Source organism: Nicotiana tabacum, chromosome 13, assembly GCF_000715075.1.
Source record: "Nicotiana tabacum cultivar K326 chromosome 13, ASM71507v2, whole genome shotgun sequence".
Taxonomy (NCBI): Eukaryota; Viridiplantae; Streptophyta; class Magnoliopsida; order Solanales; family Solanaceae; genus Nicotiana; species Nicotiana tabacum.
In genome coordinates, this window is record NC_134092.1 from 106,561,498 (window position 1) to 106,583,196 (window position 21,699).

A 21,699-nucleotide genomic window follows, 5' to 3' on the forward strand; every position below is an offset into this window, starting at 1 on the left:
ATTGGAAACACCGTCATAGCCTCTTTAGAAGAAATTGGTGAAGTGACAAGAGCTCAAGAACCTGGGTCTCTGTTAACTCCTTTCACTGGAGATGAAGAAGTTAGCAGTGATGAAGATAATATGCCACTATCTAAGATAGGGAAGAAGTCCAGGAAGACCATTGTGAAATCTATAAAGTCAGCAGTCTTAACAAGGAAATGGGTGGTTCCTCCTGTTAGAACTCCCCTCACAAGGAGTAAAAGAAAGGATGTTGATGCACAAATCATGAAGGAGTCCAGAAGTGCAAAAAGGCCAAAGAATAAGGTTTCAATTATGGAACTTGTTGTTGAGGTGGATGGAGAAGATGAATCTGACTCTGCTTTGCCAGCAAAGTATGCTACACCAAAGAAAAAGGGAGCCAAAGTCATCAAACCCGCTACCTCTTCTACAAAGGCCAGTAGGGGTAAGACAAGAAAGAATGTGTCAGTTGTAGTTGATCGACTCATAGAGTTCAGGAACAGAAAAGTCCTAAATGGGAAGATTCTTGCGAACACTAATGAGAAGAGGATGACACAACTGGTTAAGAAACTTGAGCTATAAGGGTGGAAGCATATGTTTGTCAAAGCTTCCTCCCCCCCCCAGTATGTGTTCCTACTGTGGTGGAGTTCTATACAAATTTTACATTTGATGGGAAGGTAGTCAAAAGTAAGGTAGGGGGCTTTGTCATGGAGTTTAATACTGAGGAGCTGGGGCTGCTTCTGAATATCCCTTCTTTAGGATTTGACAAATACTTGAAGAAGAAGTGGCCAGCCATAGACAATGATGTTGACACTGGCATTGTGGTCACCAGGAAGTTCTCCCAAAAGATTGAACTAGATGCTCCCCAGAAAGTGTACAAAACTGATATGACTCCCCTTCACAAGCTACTATTTCAGTTTGTCAACTCCTGCATTCTTCAGAGGTCTGAGCGAAGGCATGAAGCTACTCTACTAGACATGGATGTGATGGAACTTCTTGACACTGGTTGACCTATCAATTTTCCTAGCCTGATGATTCAACACATGGCAAGAGCTGCAGATACTTCTAAACCAAAGCATGCTATGCCATATGATTTCATGTTGACTGAGTTATTTGACAAACTCAACATTGACTTACTTGAGCTTAAGTTTGGAAACTACAATGATGTTTTGGATGATTTTACCCTCAAGCAATGTGGCTATGAGGATATCAAGTCTAGAGGACCCACAAGATCTTCCATTCTTCCTGGGAGCAGTAGGGCTGCATAACTCAGCAAGAGGTTGGAGCTGGTTGTTGAAGAGAATGCCAAGCTTCGTGAAGACAATAATGAGTTGATAAAGGAAACAAAGCAACTCAAGGAAGATCTCAGAAGAGACAGGGAGGCCCACGCTCAAAAAATTTCTACCTTTGTGAAAGCTTTGACCCCCTCTGCTTCTTACCCTTGAACCTGTTCCTTCCCAGCGTCCTTAGTTCTTTTGCTATTCTAGTAATGCCTTATCTTTTGTTCCTTTTATCTTAGTTTGAGTAGTTGGCAGTATGCTTAGTTTATTTTGTTCTAATGATGAAGACAAGACCCTGGCTTCTTTTGGGACTACTTAACGTCTCCTATTACTCTACTTTACTGCTTTGTACTCTATTGAATCATCAGCCTAGTTTATTTTCCCTTTCTTATGCTTGTGATGTCACATGTTTGGCCTTGAATCTTACATTGTCTATACTTAGTGTCTAACATTTTTTTGTGTGTTTTCGATGATGCCAAAAAGAGGAAGATAAGGTTGGAAGTTGTTGTGAACACACATGTCTGTCAATAGTGCTTGTTGTGATTATCTGGTTCTTTGAGGTGATTATCTGGTTCTGCTGTACACAAAGTTTTTCATCATCAAAAATGGGGAATTTGTTGAATATTGAAGTTTTTATGATTAACAAAGTATGACTATATGTTCAAAGAACTAGGTCCTCAACATAGCTGCTTAACTGCTCTGAAGAACCTGCTCCTCAGGAGAAAGAATCAGCTCCTCCTGAGTGATACTTGTACGTCTGTACAAGACAATAACTTTATCTCAAAGTTACCAGGTCCAAGTATGGTGGACGATAGCTACAATGAGTGATAAAGGTCATTGCTCAAAACGATATGGATAATTAAGTTAGAGACTAAAGTCCCATAGCGTGTGGAATCCTTGGAACAGTAGGAGTCCTATCAAAGAGGAAGGTGACTTTGAATAGGACTCTTAGAAGATCTCAAGTCGTGTTTAAATAGGATTGACTTTAGACTTCTAAGCCATCTTGTTGCACGTCAACTAAAGAATCATAAGTTGTTTACTTGTGTTGAGTACTTGCATTGTATCCAACAAGGATTATGGTGGAGTGGTAAGTACTCATTCATCTTTGTCACGACTCAAAATTCAACTAGCCATGATGGCACCTAACCTCACCCGCTAGGTAAGCCGAATAAAAATAATCCGATTAAATAAATATTTAACTGACTCAAATTCACTCCCCAAGGACTGGTAGTACAAATCATGAGCTTCTAAAATTAGAAATTACAAAGCTGGTATGAAATAAATACATCATCTGTTTGAAATGTACATAAACAGATTTTTATAAATCTAAGGCTATCGTGAACAAGAGACAGCTACAACCAGAACGAAAGTACGTCTTCAAATCCAGCTCTCGTTGATCACAAAAATATCAGCATCCAATATTTACATACAAGGTGTAGAAGTGTAGTATGATTACAACCGACCCCATGTACTCAATAAGTATCAAACCTAACCTTAGGTTGAAAGTAGTGACGAGCTGGAACAAAGGTCGGGTCCAACACCAATAGACAACAACAGTCCATAACAACGTAAAGCAAGTAATAAAAGAAGTAACTCGCAGATAAAATGCTCAGCTTAATCATGATTTCTGAAAATAGTTCTGCCTTTCAAGTGTATCAGTGAAAACTCAAGTCGTTGACCGAAGTTGCCAAAACTATGAGCAAGTTTGAAAATAGTAATTTTCCCAAAAATCCTTTCAACAATAAATAAGTTGTTTCATTTCCTTTCCAGATAGCTAGTGGGAAATGCATCACTATGCCCATATGCCAATATGTGTAAGAAGTCATGAATGACGTGATACCGTACAACATGAGAAAAATACATCTCTATGCTTGTATGCCATGTGTGCATGTCAATGCAATGTATCTCAGTGATAAAACTATATGCATACTCTCAGAGTATCAATTTACTCAGTCCTCACACTCACTCAGTCCTCCCAGTCACTCAATCCTCATAGTCACTCAATCCTCCCAATAGCTCGACACTCGACACTCGCACTCAGTAGGTACCTGCACTCACTGGGGTGTGTACAGACTCCGGAGGGGATCCTTCAGCCCAAGCGCTATAATAAGCCAATCATGGCATACATCAATAAAACATGATGTGGCGTGCAGCCCGATCCCATCATAAATCAATATATATATAAAGACAATATGGCCTGCTGCAGCGTGCAACCCGATCCCATAAATATCCTCACCATCAGGCCTTCGGCCTCACTCAGTCATCAATCTCTCCAGTCTCTCGGGCTCTCAGTGTCATGAAAAGAATCAGCCGAAAAATAATGATGTGATGTATCAGTAAATGGTAACAGAGACTGAGATATGATATGCATATGAATGCGTATGACTGAGTATGTAAATGCAATGTAAGTAGATAACTCAACAGCAGAAATGACCCCAGTGGGTCTCAACAGAATAAGCATGTAGCCTAGACATGGTTTCTAACATGGATCGCAGCTCAATAGCTCTAGTACGTAGAGATTTCATAGCTACAGATAAGATCAGGTAATTACAAAGTACCACAGAAGTAATAGAGTTACAATTCACACGGTGCACTCCCACACGCCCATCGTCTAGCATGTACATCACCTCCAAACAATTCACATAACGCGTATAATCATGGTTTATACCCTCAGCTCCAAGATTAGAGATGTTACTTACCTTGAACAAGCCGAATCCAATGTCGAGCAAGCTAAACAATGCTCCAGAAATTCCATTATGTGTGTATCAACTTCCGAATGGCTTAAATCTAGTCACAATTAATTTGATCCAGTCAACATAAATTATAGGAATTTATTCCATATCAAAATACTATTTTTTCTTCAAAATCCGAAATTATACTCAAAAATCGCACATGGGGCTCACGTCTTGGAACCCAACAAAAGTTATAAAATATGAACGCCGATTCAACCACGAGTCCAACCATACAAATTTTACTCAAATCCGACATCAACTCGACCCTCAAATCTTCAAATTAAACCAAGAGAGTTTTCATAATTTTCCAACTTAATTCACTAATTAGATGTTGAAAACAACCATGGTTTGGGGTAATTTGACCAATGTTGATTTAAAAACACTTACCCCGTTGTTTTCCTTGAAAATCTTCCAAAAATCTCCTCTTCTCGAGCTCCAAATCGGTAAAAATTTCAGAACTTACACTCTCCACCCAGTCATTTCTTCTATGTGATCGCGGACCAAGTTCGGCTATCGCGAAGCACACATTTCCACTGGCAAATATTGACCCTATGCGATCACGGATTAGTTCACGCGATCACGAAGCATAAAAGAAACTGCCGAACGTGGTTGAATCCAAGCAAACATGGATCATTGATGCACAAACCTACGCGATCGCGGACTGATCCACGCGATCGCGAAGAGCAACTTTTCGTGACCCCCTGGTGCCTCATTTCCTCTTCGCGAACACGGCTTTGTCCACGCGTTCACGATGCATTCTCTCTTCCCAGCTACGCGATCGTGATTCTCCCCACGCGATCTTATAGAACAAAAACTTAGCAGACCCAATTAACCCTACGTGATCGCAGACCTTCTCACGCGATCGCGTAGAAGGAAACTAGATAAAGATATGAGAAAATTTCCAGCAACACTCCAAGTCTAAAAATTGATCTGTTAACCATCCGAAACTCACCCGAGGCCCCCGAGACCTCAACAAAATACACCAACAAGTCTCAAAACATCACACGAACTTAGTTGAAGTCTTAATTCATATCAAACAACGCTAAAAACACGAATCACTCATAGATTCAAGCCTAATGAACTTTGAAACTTCCAATTCCTACAAACGATGTCGGAACCTATCAAATCACTTTCGATTGACCTTAAATTTTGCATACAAGTCATAAATGACATAACGGACCTATTTAAATTTTCAGAATTGGATTCCGACCCCGATATCAAAAAGTCAACCCCCCGGTCAAACTTCCCAAAAATTCAGCTTTCGCCATTTCAAGCGTAACTCCACTTCGGACTTCCAAATAATTTTCCGGACACGCTCCTAAGTTCAAAATCACGATACGGAGCTATTGGCATCATCAAAACTCTATTCCGGGGTCGTTTACACATAAGTCAACATCGAGTCAACTTTTTTAACTTAAGTTTTTAATTATGAGACTAAGTGTCTCAATTTATTTCAAAACCTCACCGGACCCGAACCAATTACCCTGACAAGTCATATAACAACTGTAAAGTACAAATTGAGCAGTAAATGGGGGAACGAGGTTTAAATACTCAAAACAACCGGCCGGGTCATTACATTCTCCCTCACTTAAACATACGTTCGTCCTCGAACGTGCCAAGAGTTGTCCCTAAGCCTTTATATCACCGTTCCACCCTACCATGCACATACCCGGGGGTGATCTCACGCCACCCTATTTCCAACACTTATAATTTTTTTCAAGACCCGAATATTATATTTACACACTGTATAAGTCCGAACAAACTGTATCAAGCCATAGCCATAACTCAAGATGTAATCACATGATATATCACACAACTTGCATACTCGCAGCGCCTTTCCCGATCACAATAACTACTCTAACTAACCCGATACTAGTATTAAATCCCATATCAAGCCAAACCTCGTTCTAAAACCTTCGTACACTACTGATAACAAAAGAAACACGTGGAATCTTATAACCCCTTGTCAGATCAACAAGTCATGGAGCTCCCTCGCCCAACCAGAACCATAATCACTTTCTAAGACGAATTTCAATTTTATCCTCCCAAATATACCATAATCAAATCTGATAGTACGCATTCTAGGTTCGATAACCTTATATTATCAAACACAACTATTCCACATACACGCCACACCAATATATCTCAAACCAAAAGTTGTGCAACCCGTGCACCTAAAAAAATGGAAAATATCTCAAAGAGGAGAATCGTTTCACAAGTCCGGCTAGCACCACCACAACCTAATATTTACAACCAACTCATCAAATTTCGTGAAAAGGGCAACCGTAGGCACATGTGCATAATTGTAGAGGAAGGAAAGCAATGAAATTAGATAGATTATCAAAAAATGAAATTCCCACATACTGCACGGATAACTCACGTGCCAATGATACCAATATGTAGATCTGCACGGATAACTCACGTGGCAATAATATAAATCGCCTGGCATGGTCACAGGCCTCCAGTCCCAGCATATCATACAGAAGCAATTAAACAAGTACACATGAATATGATGATGAAATAAGATTCGCATGCTCCTGGAATGGTATAAATAACACGCCATAGTGTAAGCATGTGCAAAGTATGCTATCACAACTCAAATCGGAAAGTTAACACAGAAATAGTAGCTACCAAGTTTACTCACGGAATTAGCCTCTTTGTAACCTCAAGTATAGTCCAGATAGTTCTCCACAAAGGTACGAACATGAGAAATGTTATAACTTTATGCTTAACAGTTAACTCTAGGCATATCATAGCCTAAGCATTCTTCCGAGTATAAATACTTGCCCCGAAGCTCGCATATGGGCTCAAACCTCACCTATATGCACACTCAAAGCGCGCAACTATCACAAATAATTAGCGCAACTAGTGCCTCCACTGAGTTTAAATAAAATACTCACCTCAAAAAGGTCACAACCCTGAAACAATATGCTTCTGAGAACTCCAGTCTCCAAATTCATAGGACACATGAATCACCATAACCGATCCCACTTCTAGCATTCGAATGACTAACACATCTTTCATGCACGATCATCCCACGAGGAATACTTCCATAATTCTTCCATGCTACATAGAAATAATTTGAATATCAACAGTCTATCAACCATATGCGTACTGCAATACCGATGAACATCCGTAAATCAAAACACAATGCCCCTTCTGAAATGCATGCCCTTCTCATGAAATACCAAGTAGTAACAGTATTCATCTAGTCATTTGGAACCGCCCATATTGTCTAAGAATTCATGACCATCCCTTCAAAACTGAACCATATACTTGCACATGCAAATCTCAGTCTCCCTCCACACGCCGCCTCTATTAGGCCATTACATGAAAACACAATAACCTCATTAACACTCTGAGTCACCAGCAAATTACATACCCGGTCAGTTAGAATCCTTCCTCTTGATTCCTTCTAGGAGAAAATCACAATACACATGTCACGACCCAATTTAGGATCATGAACGGCACTTAGGAGCAAGTGCCCCCAAGTAAGCCTCATCGGTATTTTACAGAAAAACGGATAGAGTTTCCCCTGTTTTTGGGCTATCCAAAAATTTTCCTATCTCAAAATCAACAACCAACCATCCTAATATCAAACCAACAATCGATAACTTATCAATTAACCAAAACAAGTCTCCACCATTACTAATCAACCCACTAACAACCAGAAATACTAATTTATCTCCAATTTCGATAAGAAAGTGCAATACTTATCATAAGTCAATAATAATGAAAGGATGCTCATGACGCTAAAAGAATGACTATGGAAAAATTCTAAGCGTTCAAATAAAAGACCATAACAATAAATAAAATCTCTGCCCACGCGAACAAGTGTGAGGCTCACCAAGAACTATCAACCTGTGCGCTCTAATGAACAAACTCCTAGCTCACGTCAACTGCTGTCTCTGTAAAAAACAATTAGCGGGGAATGAGTCGCTAGCTCAGTGAGTAATAATACTTAACCACAACCATTTTTAATGGGGACAAGTCAGAAAACATGCTAGTATATCAAACAAAAAATAACATGAGAATGCCCTTTCAGAAATAATAAATAATTTTCAGTCTCATCATATTTTTCTTGTAGTATAATGCATTTAACAATTCAATAATAAGATCGGTAACCACTGTATAATATCAATATTCACATTTGGGAGGTTTCAATGAACGGATCATGTAATCAGTATAACTGCGGACTTCTTCGCAAGAAGTCAAATATAACGATAGTCCCTACTCGAAGAAAATCGGTAATGATATGCTAGTTCTACCTTCCCACTAGCGAGGGCTATAACAGTAATCGGTAATTACAAGGTGCACCAGGTCTAACGAACCCGTCGTTAGCTACGGGATCCTTCAATGTCTACTCCCATTATACTTGTCTCTGTAATCCGTATATACTCGTAGAAAATATTTTAAAACAATATAGGGAATTTCAGTTTTAATCAAATCATATAATTTCATTTCGATAATAGTAAATTCAAGTAACGGTAAAACAGATCTAGTGACAACGATAATATTTTAAACAACGGTAATCATCTCAAATAACTATTTCGGTATCATATCGAGTAAAAGACTTGTCCCACATGCAACTCAAAATAATCGGTAACATATTCATATTAAAAATCATGTGTAAATCATGCAAGTTATGAAAACACAAATTGCGGTAAGATTACTACTCACAATACTCGTGTCGAAATATCAAATGCTTCACCTCGAGCAATTCGTACAAATTCCTCCAATCAATCTATAATTACATAATACCGATCTCGTGTTAATTGCCTCATTTAGGCTAAATCCATCACTAATTTAGAATACCCAATACTCCGAGTTTTATATTTTATCATCAATTCACCGAATTATATTTACTCATGCTATGAGTATTTTAAATTAGTCCAAAATCTTTTAAATAAAAAGGTATTTATATGGTTTATTCCCCGTACTGTTCAAATTTCCTTAATCATGTGCATAAATTGAAACTGAAATAATATTATTGTCCATAATATTCCTTCTTAATTGGTACTTATCTTTTGTGCTCAATACTAGACTTATCACATTCAAACCCAATTCGATATTGTCATTTCAATACAGTTAAACACCAAAACTCAATCTTTGTACCCTAACTTAATTTACACCTAACAAAGGTCATATATAATGAGACTAGTTTAAGCACAAATACATCAATACCCATCTTTTTCCAAGTGAATTTATCCTACGGTAACTTTGACCAACTTCCAATTGCATAATTTGCCAAGAATAACTCTTATTGGTATTAAATTTCTTATACCGAGTGAAACCCTTTAAATATATAAACCGAGACAAAAGAATTACCAGAAGAAAAGAACCAAGATGAGAAATTCGAGTATTACCCGTAAGAACCAGTGCGTATTTAAAAAATTTCAAGGTTTGGTTCCAACCTTTTTCTTCTTCTTCTTTTGAATTTTTTTTTCCGGCGTTTCTGAAGCTTTTGCTTCGGCGTAGCAGCCAACCCCCCTTTTTCCCTTTCTTTTCTTTTGGAAAATGGGCTTCGACCCTTTAGCTTTACTCTTTTTTTTTTTTTGATTTGTTTTGTTTTTTTTATAGTTAGTTTCTTATTATTATTATTATGACCAATACACCCTTATAAAAAAATAACGTATTACATCCTTCCCACCTTATGAAATTCGGTCCTCGAATTTAACTTAAGTACATACCTATACAGTGAAACAAATGGGGGGTACTTGGATCGCATAGCATCTTCTATTTCCCAAGTAGCTTCTTCAACTGTATGATTTCGCCATAAGACTTTTACGAACTCAATTTTCTTTGACCGTAGCTTTCTTACTTGCCTATCAACAATAGCCATCGGCTCCTCCTTGTAAGACAACTTCTCATCAATCGGTATAATAGGTACTTCAAGCACCTGAGATGAGTCCGATATATATTTTCTTAGCATTGAGACGTGAAACACTAGATGAATAAAAGACAACTCAGAAGGAAGTGCCAAACGATAAGCCACAGCTCCCACTCGGTCTAGTATCTCATACGATCCTATAAACCTGGGGCTCAATTTGCTTCTTTTCCCAAACCGCATCATACCTTTCATAGGGAAGACTCGTAGTAACACTTTGTCCCCAATTGTGAATGCTAAATCTCTTCTTCTCTTATCAGCATAAGACTTTTGTCTACTTTGAGCTACAAGCAATCTATGTCTGATCAACTGGACCTTGTCCATAGCTTCTTGTACTAGGTCAGGTCCCAATATGTTAGTCTCACCAGCTTCAAATCATCCGATAGGAGAACGACATCTTCTACCATACAATGCTTCGTACGGTGCCATTTGAATATTGGACTGGAAGTTATTGTTGTAAGCAAATTCATCTAAAGGTAGATAAGCGTCCCAACTACCTCCAAACTCAAGAATGTAAGCTCTCAACATATCCTCCAAGATCTGTATAGTACGTTCAGACTGCCCTTCTGTCTGTGGATGAAATGCAGTACTAAGATCTACTCGTGTACCCAATGCTTCTTGAAAATATTTCCAAAAGCGTGAGGTATTTTGTGATCCTCTATCAGAGATGATGGATATTGGAACTCCGTGAAGTCGGACAATTTCATTCATAAATATTTGTGCATATCTTACTCCACTATATGTAGTCTTCAGTGGAAACAAGTGTGCTGATTTCGTCAGTCAATCTAAAATTACCCATAAAGAGTCATAACCTCTAAGGGTTCGTGGTAGCCCAGTGACAAAATCCATAGTAATTCTTTCGCATTTTCACTCTGGAATCTCAATTTGTTGTAACAGTCCTGCGGGTAGCTGATGCTCAGCCTTGACCTGCTGACAAGTCAAACAACTAGCAACATCTCTCTTTATACCTTCCCACAAATAGAATTGCTTTAGGTCATGATACATTTTTGTGGATCCATGATATATAGTGTATTTAGAGTTGTGGGATTCTTCAAGAATAGTATGTCTCAACCCATCTACGTCTGCTACACATAGCATGTCACCCATTCGAAGCACACCATCACTTTCAACAATCATACCCTTGCTTTTACCAGCTAAGGCCTTATCTCTGTATTTGCATAATCGCTCATCCTCATATTGGGTGGCCTTAATGCGCTCAACTAATGAAGACTTAGCTTGAGCACAAGCCAACAATGCCTATGAATTTCCGACACTAAATCTGATACCTATATCTTCTAGTCTCTAAATATCTTTGGCCAAAAGTCTCTTTGCAGGAGCTATATGTGCCAAACTCCTCATAGATTTTCTACTCAATGCATCAGCCATCCCATTTGCTTTTCCAGGATGATACAAAATAGAACAATCATAGTCTTTGAGTAGTTCCATCCACCGATGCTGCCGAAGATTCAGATCTCTCTGCTGAAAGATATACTTCAGACTTTTTTGGTCAATATAAATCTCACAAGTTTCGCCATTTAGGTAATGCCTCCAAATTTTTAGAGCAAATACCACTGCAGCCATCTCCAAATCATGTGTAGGATAGTTTTGCTCGTGCTTTTTCAATTGTCTCAAAGCATAAGCTATAATGCGATCATTTTGCATGAGAACGCATCCTAATCCCACCCTCGAGGCATCACAGAATACTATAAATCCTCCAGAACCCGATGGTAAGGCTAATATTCGTGCAGTTGTCAAACAAGTTTTGAGTTTTTGAAAACTCTGCTCACATTCCTCCGTCCACTGAAACTTTACATTTTTCTATGTTAGCTTGGTCAGCGGCGCTACTATTCTGGAGAAATCCTACACAAAACGCCTGTAATAGCCTGCCAAACCTAAAAAGCTACGAATCTCTGTAGGAGAAGTAGGTCTGGGCCATTTCTGCACAACTTCTGTCTTCTTAGGATCTACCATAATTCCATCTTTGGATACAACATGCCCCAAAAATGCTACTGAGTCTAGCTAAAATTCACACTTTGAGAACTTAGCATAAAGCCGATGTTCTCGCAATGTCTGTAACACAGTCCTAAGATGATTCCCGCGTTCTCCTTGGCTATGAGAATATACCAGGATATCATCAATAAATACTATTACAAATCTATCCAGAAACGGCTTGAACACCCTATTCATTAAACCCATGAATGCAGCTGGAGCATTAGTCAGTCCGAAAGGCATCACAAGAAACTCATAGTGCCCGCAGCGAGTTCTGAAAGCAGTCTTAAAAATATATTCATCTTTGATTCTAAGTTGATGATAACCAGAACAGAGGTCAATATTTGAAAAGTGGGAAGCTTTTTGTAACTGATCAAACATGTCATCTATACGAGGCAAGGGATATTTATTGCGTATTGTTATCTTGTTCAACTGCTTGTAGTCAATGCACATTCTTAGGGATCCGTCTTTCTTCTTTACGAACAATACTGGTGCACCCTATGGAGATATACTCGGTCTGATAAAACCCTTATCTAACAAATCCTGCAGTTGTTGTTTTAGCTTCTTCAACTCTGCTAGTGCCATCCGATATGGCGGTATTGATATGGGTTGTGTGTGAGGTGGCAAATCAATACCAAAATCTATTTCTCGTACTGGAGGCAATCTTGGTAATTCCTCAGGAAATATATCAGAAAATTCTCTCACTACTGGTACATTTTCTATACTAACTGTTTCCTTTCTTGTGTCATTTACAATAGCTATGAGACCCAAGCAACCTTTCTTCAGCAGTCGTTGAGCCTTCATAAAAGATACAAATTTGCAATTCTCTAGAACCTGACCCCCTTTTAGAACAAAACTGGGTTCGTTTGGTATCTCAAACTTGACTATCTTTGAATGATAATAGATGATAGCATAGCATGAAGATAATCAATCCATTCCTATCAGCATTTCAAAGTCAATCATATCAAGTACAATAAGGTCAGCTAGAGTATCTCTACCCTCAATCTGAATCTGACAAGCACGATACACGTATTCAGCTAATAGAGACTCTCCAACAGGAGTAGCAACTAGAAAAGGTTCATTCAATAGCTCAGGATGTCTACTAAACTTCAAAGCAAAGTACAGGGACACATAGGAGTGAGTAGATCCCGGATCAATCAACGCAAGTGCATCAAATGAACAGACAGAAAGAACACCTGTAACCACAGCATTCGAGGCCTGAGCATCCTGTCTAGTAAATGCAAAAACTCTCGCCTGACCTCTACCAACATTACCTTGTCCTTGATTCACAGTAACACGATCTCCGGCACCTCAACCTTTATTTCCTGTAACTGTAGCACCTAAAGTATTACGAGTAGTCTGAGTAGGTGCAGCTGACTGAATAGAAGCCTGGTTGAAATTTCTCGGAGGCTGAGGGCAATCCCTCAAGTGATGTCCCAACTGGACACACCGAAAGCACTCTCCAGTTAGAACACGACATTGTCCCAAATGTGATCTACCACAGGTCTGGCAGACCGGAGTAGTGGCATATATCTGCCCGGAATTATGATGTTCAGAAGATGATGGTCCCCTATTACCCTGTCTGTAATGTGGTATGTATGTGGACTGTGAAGTAGGGGTGTTCAAAACTGAACCGAAACTGAAGCTTAATGGCTTATTGGTATCGGGTTAACGGTTTAACGGACGGAGAACGAATTGAATTTTTTTTATTAACGGCTTATCGGTTTGGGGGTGGATTATTCAATTTTCTTAACAGATAATCCGTTAACCCGTTAAGAATATATATATATATATATATATATTACTGCTCTGGACAATATATATATTTTTTCCAGAAAGATTACCATCTTCCAGAATCATTCATATTTCGTTACAAAACTTTAACTTTAAATAATTTACTATATAGCCAAAGCAAAACCAGGAGACACTGTAATTTCTAACTAGTTTCATGTTAACATTTCTTAGCAAAATCCGAAAGAATAGCAGTAGAAAGGACACAAGCCAGTTACAACGAAATTTACAGAGCAACAATAGCTTCAACCACAACCAGCAGTGACAGCTCGCAGGTTAATACTGCTAATATCAACCATTGCCAAAAGCTAAGCATCATAGTTGAAAACACAATTCATCTGTTACAAAAAAGGCATTTATAATATTTGTCATCATTATAAGGCATTGAAGAATGTCATCATTTCAATCAACTGAAACTAAACCGATAACCGCCCGATAATAGCTAAACTGATACCAATCCTCCTGATATCTTATTGGGTGGCTAGCAGATTAATACATTTAAAAACCGATAATCGATAAGCCAAATCGTTAATAGTAAATAACCGTCCGATCCGCCCGTTAAGCAACCCTACTATGAAGACAAGTTTATCCCTGTCTGAGAACCCTGTTGTTATTGTCCTTGATTTCCTGCTCTTCGATTTTCACTAAAACCGCCACTGAAAGACCCTCTTGTCTTGGCCTTCATACGTAAATCACTAGCTGCACGCTCCTCACGTCGCTTGGTTTCAATCTTTCTAGCAAGGTCGACTGCACCAGAGTAGTATAAAGTCTTCATCTGTTGGGCTACTACAGTGTATAGACGACCAACCAATCCATCAACAAACCTCTGAACTCGAGATTCTTCGGTAGGCACTAAGTAAGGGGCATATCTATCCAACTTACAAAATTTGGTCTTATATGTTGACACATCCATATATGGAGTCTGAACCAATCTCTCAAAGTCTCTAGTATATTTTTGCATCAGGCTGTTTGGAAGAAAATGATTTATGAACAATTTAGTGAATTCGTCCTGCTAGCCTTCCTAGCAATACAGTTTCATACCATGTGTTGGCCATATCCTCTAGTTTGTATGCTGCAAGCTCTACGACTCTCTCACTAGAACATCCTAGAGCACGTAATGCCTTGAGTGTCCCATCCAAGAAACTCTGAGGATCTGCTGAATTATCAGAACCTGCGAATTTTGGTGATTTCAATTTCAGGAACTCTTGTAGGGATACTTCCTTATTCCCGAAAATCTGAGTCTATGCAGGTGTTTGTGTTTGTAAAGTAGCTTGAGGAGCTGAACTTCCACCCTGAGTAGGCACCAATGCCTCTAACACATTCAATAACCTTTCCACTACGTCTGCAGGTAAGGCAACAATAGGCGCAATAGTTGGCACTGGTGGTGGAGCATCCTGAACTCCCTGCCCTTGCACTTGATCTGGCATAGCATCTTGGGGTTGACCCATGCTCCCAACTTCGGGTTGAGGGGCAGCCTGTCTTCTAGTTTGATGAACGACAACTTGACCGCCACACCGGGTAGCACCACGTCCAACAGATAAGGGTGTGCGTGCCCTAGCCATCTGCGAAAGAAATATTCCAAAGTCAATCTCAAGTCATCTCAACGCACGATCAAAGAATAAAAGAAGGGAAAACATTCCTAGATGTTCAGTAGCCTCACGATCATAAGTATAGGTGCCTACATACCCATGAACAAGACTCTACTAAACATTGCTCCATGACTCGGAACTTAAATCCTAAGCTCTGATACCAACATTGTCACGGCCCAAATTAGGATCATGACCGGCACTTAGGAGCAAGTGCCCCCAAGTAAGCCTCATCGGTATTTTACAGAAAAACGGACAGAGTTTCACCTGTTTTTGGGCTATCCAAAAATTTTCTTGTCTCAAAATCAACAACCAACCAGCCTAATGTCAAACCAACAATCGACAACTTATCAATTAACCAAAACAAGTCTCCACCATTACTAATCAACCCACTAACAACCAAAAATACTAATTTATCTCTAATTTTGATAAAAAAGTGCAATACTCATCATAAGTCTATAATAACGAAAGGATACTCATGACGCTAAAAGAATGACTATGGAGTGACTCTACGAGTTCATAGAAAAGACCATAACAATAAATAAAATCTCCGCCCACGCGAACAAGTGCGAGGCTCACCAAGAACTATCAACATGTGCGCTCTAATTAACAAAATCCTCGTTCGCGTCAACTGCTGTCTCTGTAAAAATGAATTAACGGGGAATGAGTCGCTAGCTCAGTGAGTAATAACACTTAACCACAACCGTTTTTAATGGGGATAAGTCAGAAAACATGCTAGTATATCAAAAAGAAAATAACATGAGAATGCCCTTTCAGAAACAATAAATAATTTTCAGTCTCATCATATTTTTCTTGTAGTATAATGCAATTAACAATTCAATAATAAGCTCGGTAACCACTGTATAATATCAATATTCACATTTGGAAGGTTTCAATGAACGGATCATGTAATCGGTATAACTGTGGACTTCTTCGCAAGAAGTCAAATATAACGGTAGTCCCTACTCGAGGGAAATCGGTAATGGTATGCTAGTTCTACCTTCCCACTAGCGAGGGCTATAACGGTAATCGATAATTACAAGGTGCACCAGGTCTAACGAATCCGTCGTTAGCTACGGGATCCTTCAATGTCTACTCCCATTATACTTGTTTCTGTAATCCTTATATACTCGTAGAATAATATTTTAAAACAATATAGGGCATTTCAGTTCTTATCAAATCATATAATTTCATTTCGATAACAGTAAATTCAAGTAACGGTAAAACAGATCTAGTGACAATGATAATATTTAAAACAACGGTAATTATCTCGAATAATTATTTCGGTATCATATCGAGTAAAAGACTTGTCCCACATGCAACTCAAAATAATCAGTAACATATTCATATTAAAAATCATGTGTAAATCATGCAAGTTATGAAAACACAAATTGCGGTAAGATTACTACTCACAATACTCGTGCCGAAATACCAAATGCTTCACCTCGAGCAATTCGTACAAATTCCTCCAATTAATCTATAATTACATAATACCAATCTCATGTTAATTGCCTCATTTAGGCTAAATCCATCACTAATTTAGAATACCCAATCCTCCGAGTTTTATATTTTATCATCAATTCGCCGAATTATATTTACTCATGCTATGTGTAATTTAAATTAGTCCAAAATCTTTTAAATAAAAAGTTATTTGTATGGTTTATTACTTGTACTGTTCAATTTCCTTAATCGTGTGCATAAATTGAAATTGAAATAATATTATTGTCCATAATATTCCTTCTTAATTGGTACTTATCTTTTGTGCTCAATACTAGACTTACCACAATCAAACCCAATTCGATATTGTCATTGCAATACAGTTAAACACCAAAACTCAATCCTTGTACCTAACTTAATTTACACCTAACAAAGATCATATATAATGAGACTAGTTGAAGTACAAATACATCAATACCCTTCTTTTTCCAAGTGAATTTATCCTACAGTAACTTTGCCCAACTTCCAATTGCATAATTTGCCCAGAATAATTCTTATTGGTATTAAATTTCTTATACCTTGTGAATCCCTTTAAATATATAAACTGAGACAAAAAAATTACCAGAAGAAAAGAACCAAGATGAGAAATTTGAGTATTACCCGTAAGAACTTGTACATATTTAAAATTTCTCAAGGTTTGGTTCCAGCCTTCTTCTTCTTCTTCTTCTTCTCTTTTTGAATTTTTTTTCCGGCATTTCTGAAGCTTCTGCTTCTGCGTAACAACCAGCCCTCCTTTTGCCCTTTCTTTTCTTTTGGCAAATGGGCTTCGGCCCTTTTGATTTACTCTTTTTTTATTTGTTTTGGTATTACAACACAACACGTTCCCCACAGCGGTAGAAAATATCTGGTTCAAACCATGATAGAAACCATCAATAATACTTTGAAACCCATTTGCACATAACCAAGCTATCAAAACTGAATTTCTCTAACTCGACCAAGCCACTCATGTCACCAAACCCAAGAATATTGCCACCAAAACATCTGTAGAGCCTCACCATATCATAATCACCCAAAAGAACCGAGCATACCATTACCATATTGGTCTAGCCTACTACCCAGTTGTCCTATTTTCTCCGAGTTTCTTCTGAATTACCCTCAAGTTGACACTTCTCCTTGTCAGAACACTATGATCCTTGCCCAAAGCTCACTATAAGACACCCTAATATAAAACCACACCGTCCTAAGGCCCATAAGCCGTTGTACCCTTCTTAAGCACCCTATAAATACCATAACCGAGACATCCGCTCTAAAAGACCTTATGTGAAATTTAAAAAATATTCCTTTTCCCTTTCTTATACTGAAATGTAGAATCCATAGTCATACAGAATTACCGCAAATCTTGACATCATCCAATATAAATAACTTATTCTAGCGATATACTAATCCGAAAAATTTTCAATTGCCACTTATACATTTTTGAATCCATTAGAACCTTCTCGAGAGTCACCCACTTTGCTTAAATCTAAATTGCATCGCCCAAGTGGGCTGAAAGATACGTTCCCCGTGAACAGTACAACTCACTGAACAGTACATGTTCCCCATGCGCACTACATCATTCACTAGTAACAACTCACTCATCCCATGATTTTCATATACTCATAAAGCGCAATATAACCCGTATTTAGGAATTTCATTACTCGAGTCATCCTCGTTCTCAACCTCTATGAGTCATAACTAATCCACAAGTATGTCTCAAACCAAAACTAAAATTTAACATATAACCATGAATTGAATTGTCAATAGAAGGATCCCCCACTTTGATAACGACAAGGTCGGGAATCCAAACTAGAGTAAGAATTTGAAAAGTAAATGCGGAAGCAATAACATTAAGGAATTGAGCAACTAGAACTAAAGGGCAAAAAATAAAGGATATGGGAAAATTCAAGGAAAGAATTCCAAGAACGCAAGTTCTATAGCCTTGACAAGATCAAAGCAACAACGTCTTGATTTATAAGAAATCAAACGCCTTTACTTAAAAGCAAATCAAATAATAGATTTGGATCTTGACCGCTTTACGAGTAACTTAAGACAACAATTAATAACTAGTATTAATCGCCTTCTAAGAATACCACAAAGGAATCAAAGATATCACAATAGAGAAGTAATCTTACGACCTTGAACTATAAACTAGTAAAGGTTGATAGATAAATCTCAAAGTACAAGTAACAAAGGTTCAAAAGAACTCTCAAAGTATGATATACTTAATTAATAATGAAGTGTCTCAATGAATGAGAAGAACTCCTTATTTATAGGAGTACTAAGGCGCAAAAAGTCCTTAAAATTAGGTAGGGTGGTTGCTAAGGCATAAAAAGTCATTACAATTAGGTAGGGTGATTGCTAAGGAGTAAGAAAAGTCATTACAATTAGGTGGGGGGCGGCCAAATCCCTTTGGGACAGATTTGGACCTTAAAACTACTAGTTTGGGCCATTGATTTGGACTCCAATTGGGCTCCCTTTGAAACACCCCCTTTTGGACCTCTTTTAAGCTCATTTTGAGCCCCTTTGGTGGACTTCAAGGGCTGATTTGGTGGCCCAATTTTTCTCCTCTTGGACTTCAATTTGTATCACCAAATAATTGTAGAACTTGGATAATTCATCTACTTTAGGCTTGAGCTCTTCCTCTACAATTAAAAGCTTCTTTATTTGCCATTGAAGTCCAGCAACCTTAGAGTGCAAATCTTTAGCTTGAGATCTTGTAAATGGCCTTGGAGCTTCCAAAACTCTATCCTTGTCCTTGATTGTATCATTCCCCTCTTCTTGAAAAGAATTCGTCCCCGAATTCGATCCTACATCAAACAAAGACAAGTCAGCAACATTGAATGTAGCAGTTACTTGGAACTCACTAGGTAGGTCCAGCTTGTAAGCATTGTCTCCAATCCTTTCAAGGACTTGAAATGGGCCATCTCCTCTATGGTGCAACTTTGACTTCCTTTTGGAGGAAAATCCCTCCTTTCTAAAGTGAACCCAAACTAAATCTCCAGGTTTAAAAATTACTTATTTTCGACTCTTATTCTTTCTCAAGGCAGTTTGCTCATTTTTCTTCTCAATTGCAAGCCTTGTTTGTTCATAAATTTTTTTCATCATCTCAGCCTTTGTCCTACCATCAAGATTAACAATATCATTAGTAGGTAATGGTAATAAATCAAGGGGAGTGAAGGGATTAAAACCATAAACAACCTCAAAAGGAGACATACCTGTAGAAGAATGGATTATTCTATTGTAAGCAAATAAAATCATAGGTAAGTGAGCCTCCCAAGAAGTTAATTTACCTTTCAAAACAGCCCTCAACATGTTTTCTAAGGTTCTATTAACTACTTCAGTTTGTCCATCAGTTTGTGGGTGACAAGAAGTAGAAAACAATAATTTAGTGCCTAACTTCCCCCAAAATACACGCCAAAAGTGGCTCAAAAACTTAGCATCCCTATCACTAACAATAGTTCTAGGTATACCATACAATTTGACAACTTCTTTTACAAAAAGATCAGCAACATGTGAAGCATCATTAGTCTTTAAACAAGGAATAAAACGAGCCATTTTGGAGAACCTATCTACCACAACATATATACTATCCTTACCATACCTTGTTCTAGGCAAACCTAACACAAAATTCATAGAAATATCAATCCAAGGTGAAGTAGGAATAGGTAGTGGCGTGTAAAGACCATGTGGTAACATTTTAGATTTAGCTTGTTTACATTCCAAACACTGTGCACACATTCTTTCAACATCTTTTCTCATTCCAGGCCAAAAGAAATTTTCATCAAGTATGTCTAGCATCTTTGGGACTCCAAAGTGACCCATAAGCCCTCCACAATGTGCTTCCCTTACAAATACTTCACGTAAAGAGCAATTAGGGATACACAACTTATTTTTCTTAAAAAGAAACCCATCTTGGAGGTTAAACCTCTCAAAAGGACCCAACTTACAATCTGCAAAAATCTTGCCAAAATCAACATCATTAGCATAAAGTCCCTTGATTGGATCAAAATCCATCAATTTAGAAGTTAGGGTAGAAACTAAGACATACCTTCACATTCTCTTTCCCTTGTTTGTAAGAAATTACATAAGAAAAAGTTTCAATGAATTCAACCCACTTAGCATGCCTTCTACTAAGCTTACCTTGACTCTTCAAGTATTTCAAGGATTCATGGTCAGTTTTAATGACAAACTCTCTTGGCCACAAGTAATGTTGCCATGTGGCTAAAGCCCTTACCAAAGCATATAGCTCTTTGTCATAAGTGGAATAGTTCAATTTGGCTCCACTCAACTTCTCACTAAAGTAGGCCATAGGTTTAGAATCTTGCATCAAAATAACACCTATTCCTTTGCCAGAAGCATCACATTCAATTTCAAAAGATTTAGAAAAATCAGGCAATTGTAACAATGGAGCAGAACATAACTTTTCTTTCAACAAGTTAAAAGCATCATCTTGTTCTTTTCCCCATGTAAAAATCTTATCCTTTTTAATAACTTCAGTTAAAGGAGAAGCAATGGTGCTAAAGTCTCTCACAAACCTCCTATAAAAACTAGCAAGTCCATGAAAACTCCTAACTTCAGTTACACTCTTAGGTATTGTCCATTCTTTTATTGCTTTAATTTTCTCTTCATCAACCTCAACTCCTTTAGAACTAACCACAAAACCCAAGAAAATCACACGATCCACACAAAAAGTACACTTTTTAAGATTAGCAAATAAGAGTTACTTTCTAAGAACTTCAAAAACTTATTTTAGGTATTCTACATGCTCTTCTACAGTGTTAGAAAAGATCAAGATATCATCGAAGTACAACACAATAAATTTTCCATGAAAATCCTTAAAGATATGATTCATTAATCTCATGAAAGTGCTAGGTGCATTGGTCAAGCCAAAAGGCATAACTAACCACTCATAAACCCCATATTTAGTCTTAAAAGCAGTTTTCCATTCATCTCCAGGATTC

At 38.1% G+C, this 21,699-nt stretch overlaps 1 protein-coding gene across 1 annotated transcript; it reads right to left on the reverse strand.

Moving 5' to 3' along the window:
* Nucleotides 1-1,967: 1,967 nt before the first annotated feature.
* LOC107775809 (uncharacterized) lies at nucleotides 1,968-10,220 on the reverse strand. Its single transcript, XM_016595590.2, has 2 exons — nucleotides 9,700-10,220; nucleotides 1,968-2,034 (listed from the first exon to the last, which is right to left on the reverse strand). Exons 1-2 carry the CDS (start codon nucleotides 10,218-10,220, stop codon nucleotides 1,968-1,970), a joined length of 588 nt encoding a protein of 195 aa, XP_016451076.2.
* Nucleotides 10,221-21,699: the final 11,479 nt, after the last annotated feature.

What these genes read in the sequence shown, in the direction of transcription:
- LOC107775809 (XM_016595590.2), bottom strand. Translation starts at nt 10,220, where the DNA reads ATGGACAAGGTCCAGTTGATCAGACATAGATTGCTTGTAGCTCAAAGT. An exon ending in CCATTTGTTTCACTGTATAG is followed by an intron (nt 2,035 to 9,699) that starts GTATGTACTTAA and finishes TGTCTTGTACAG; the next exon opens with ACGTACAAGTATCACTCAGG.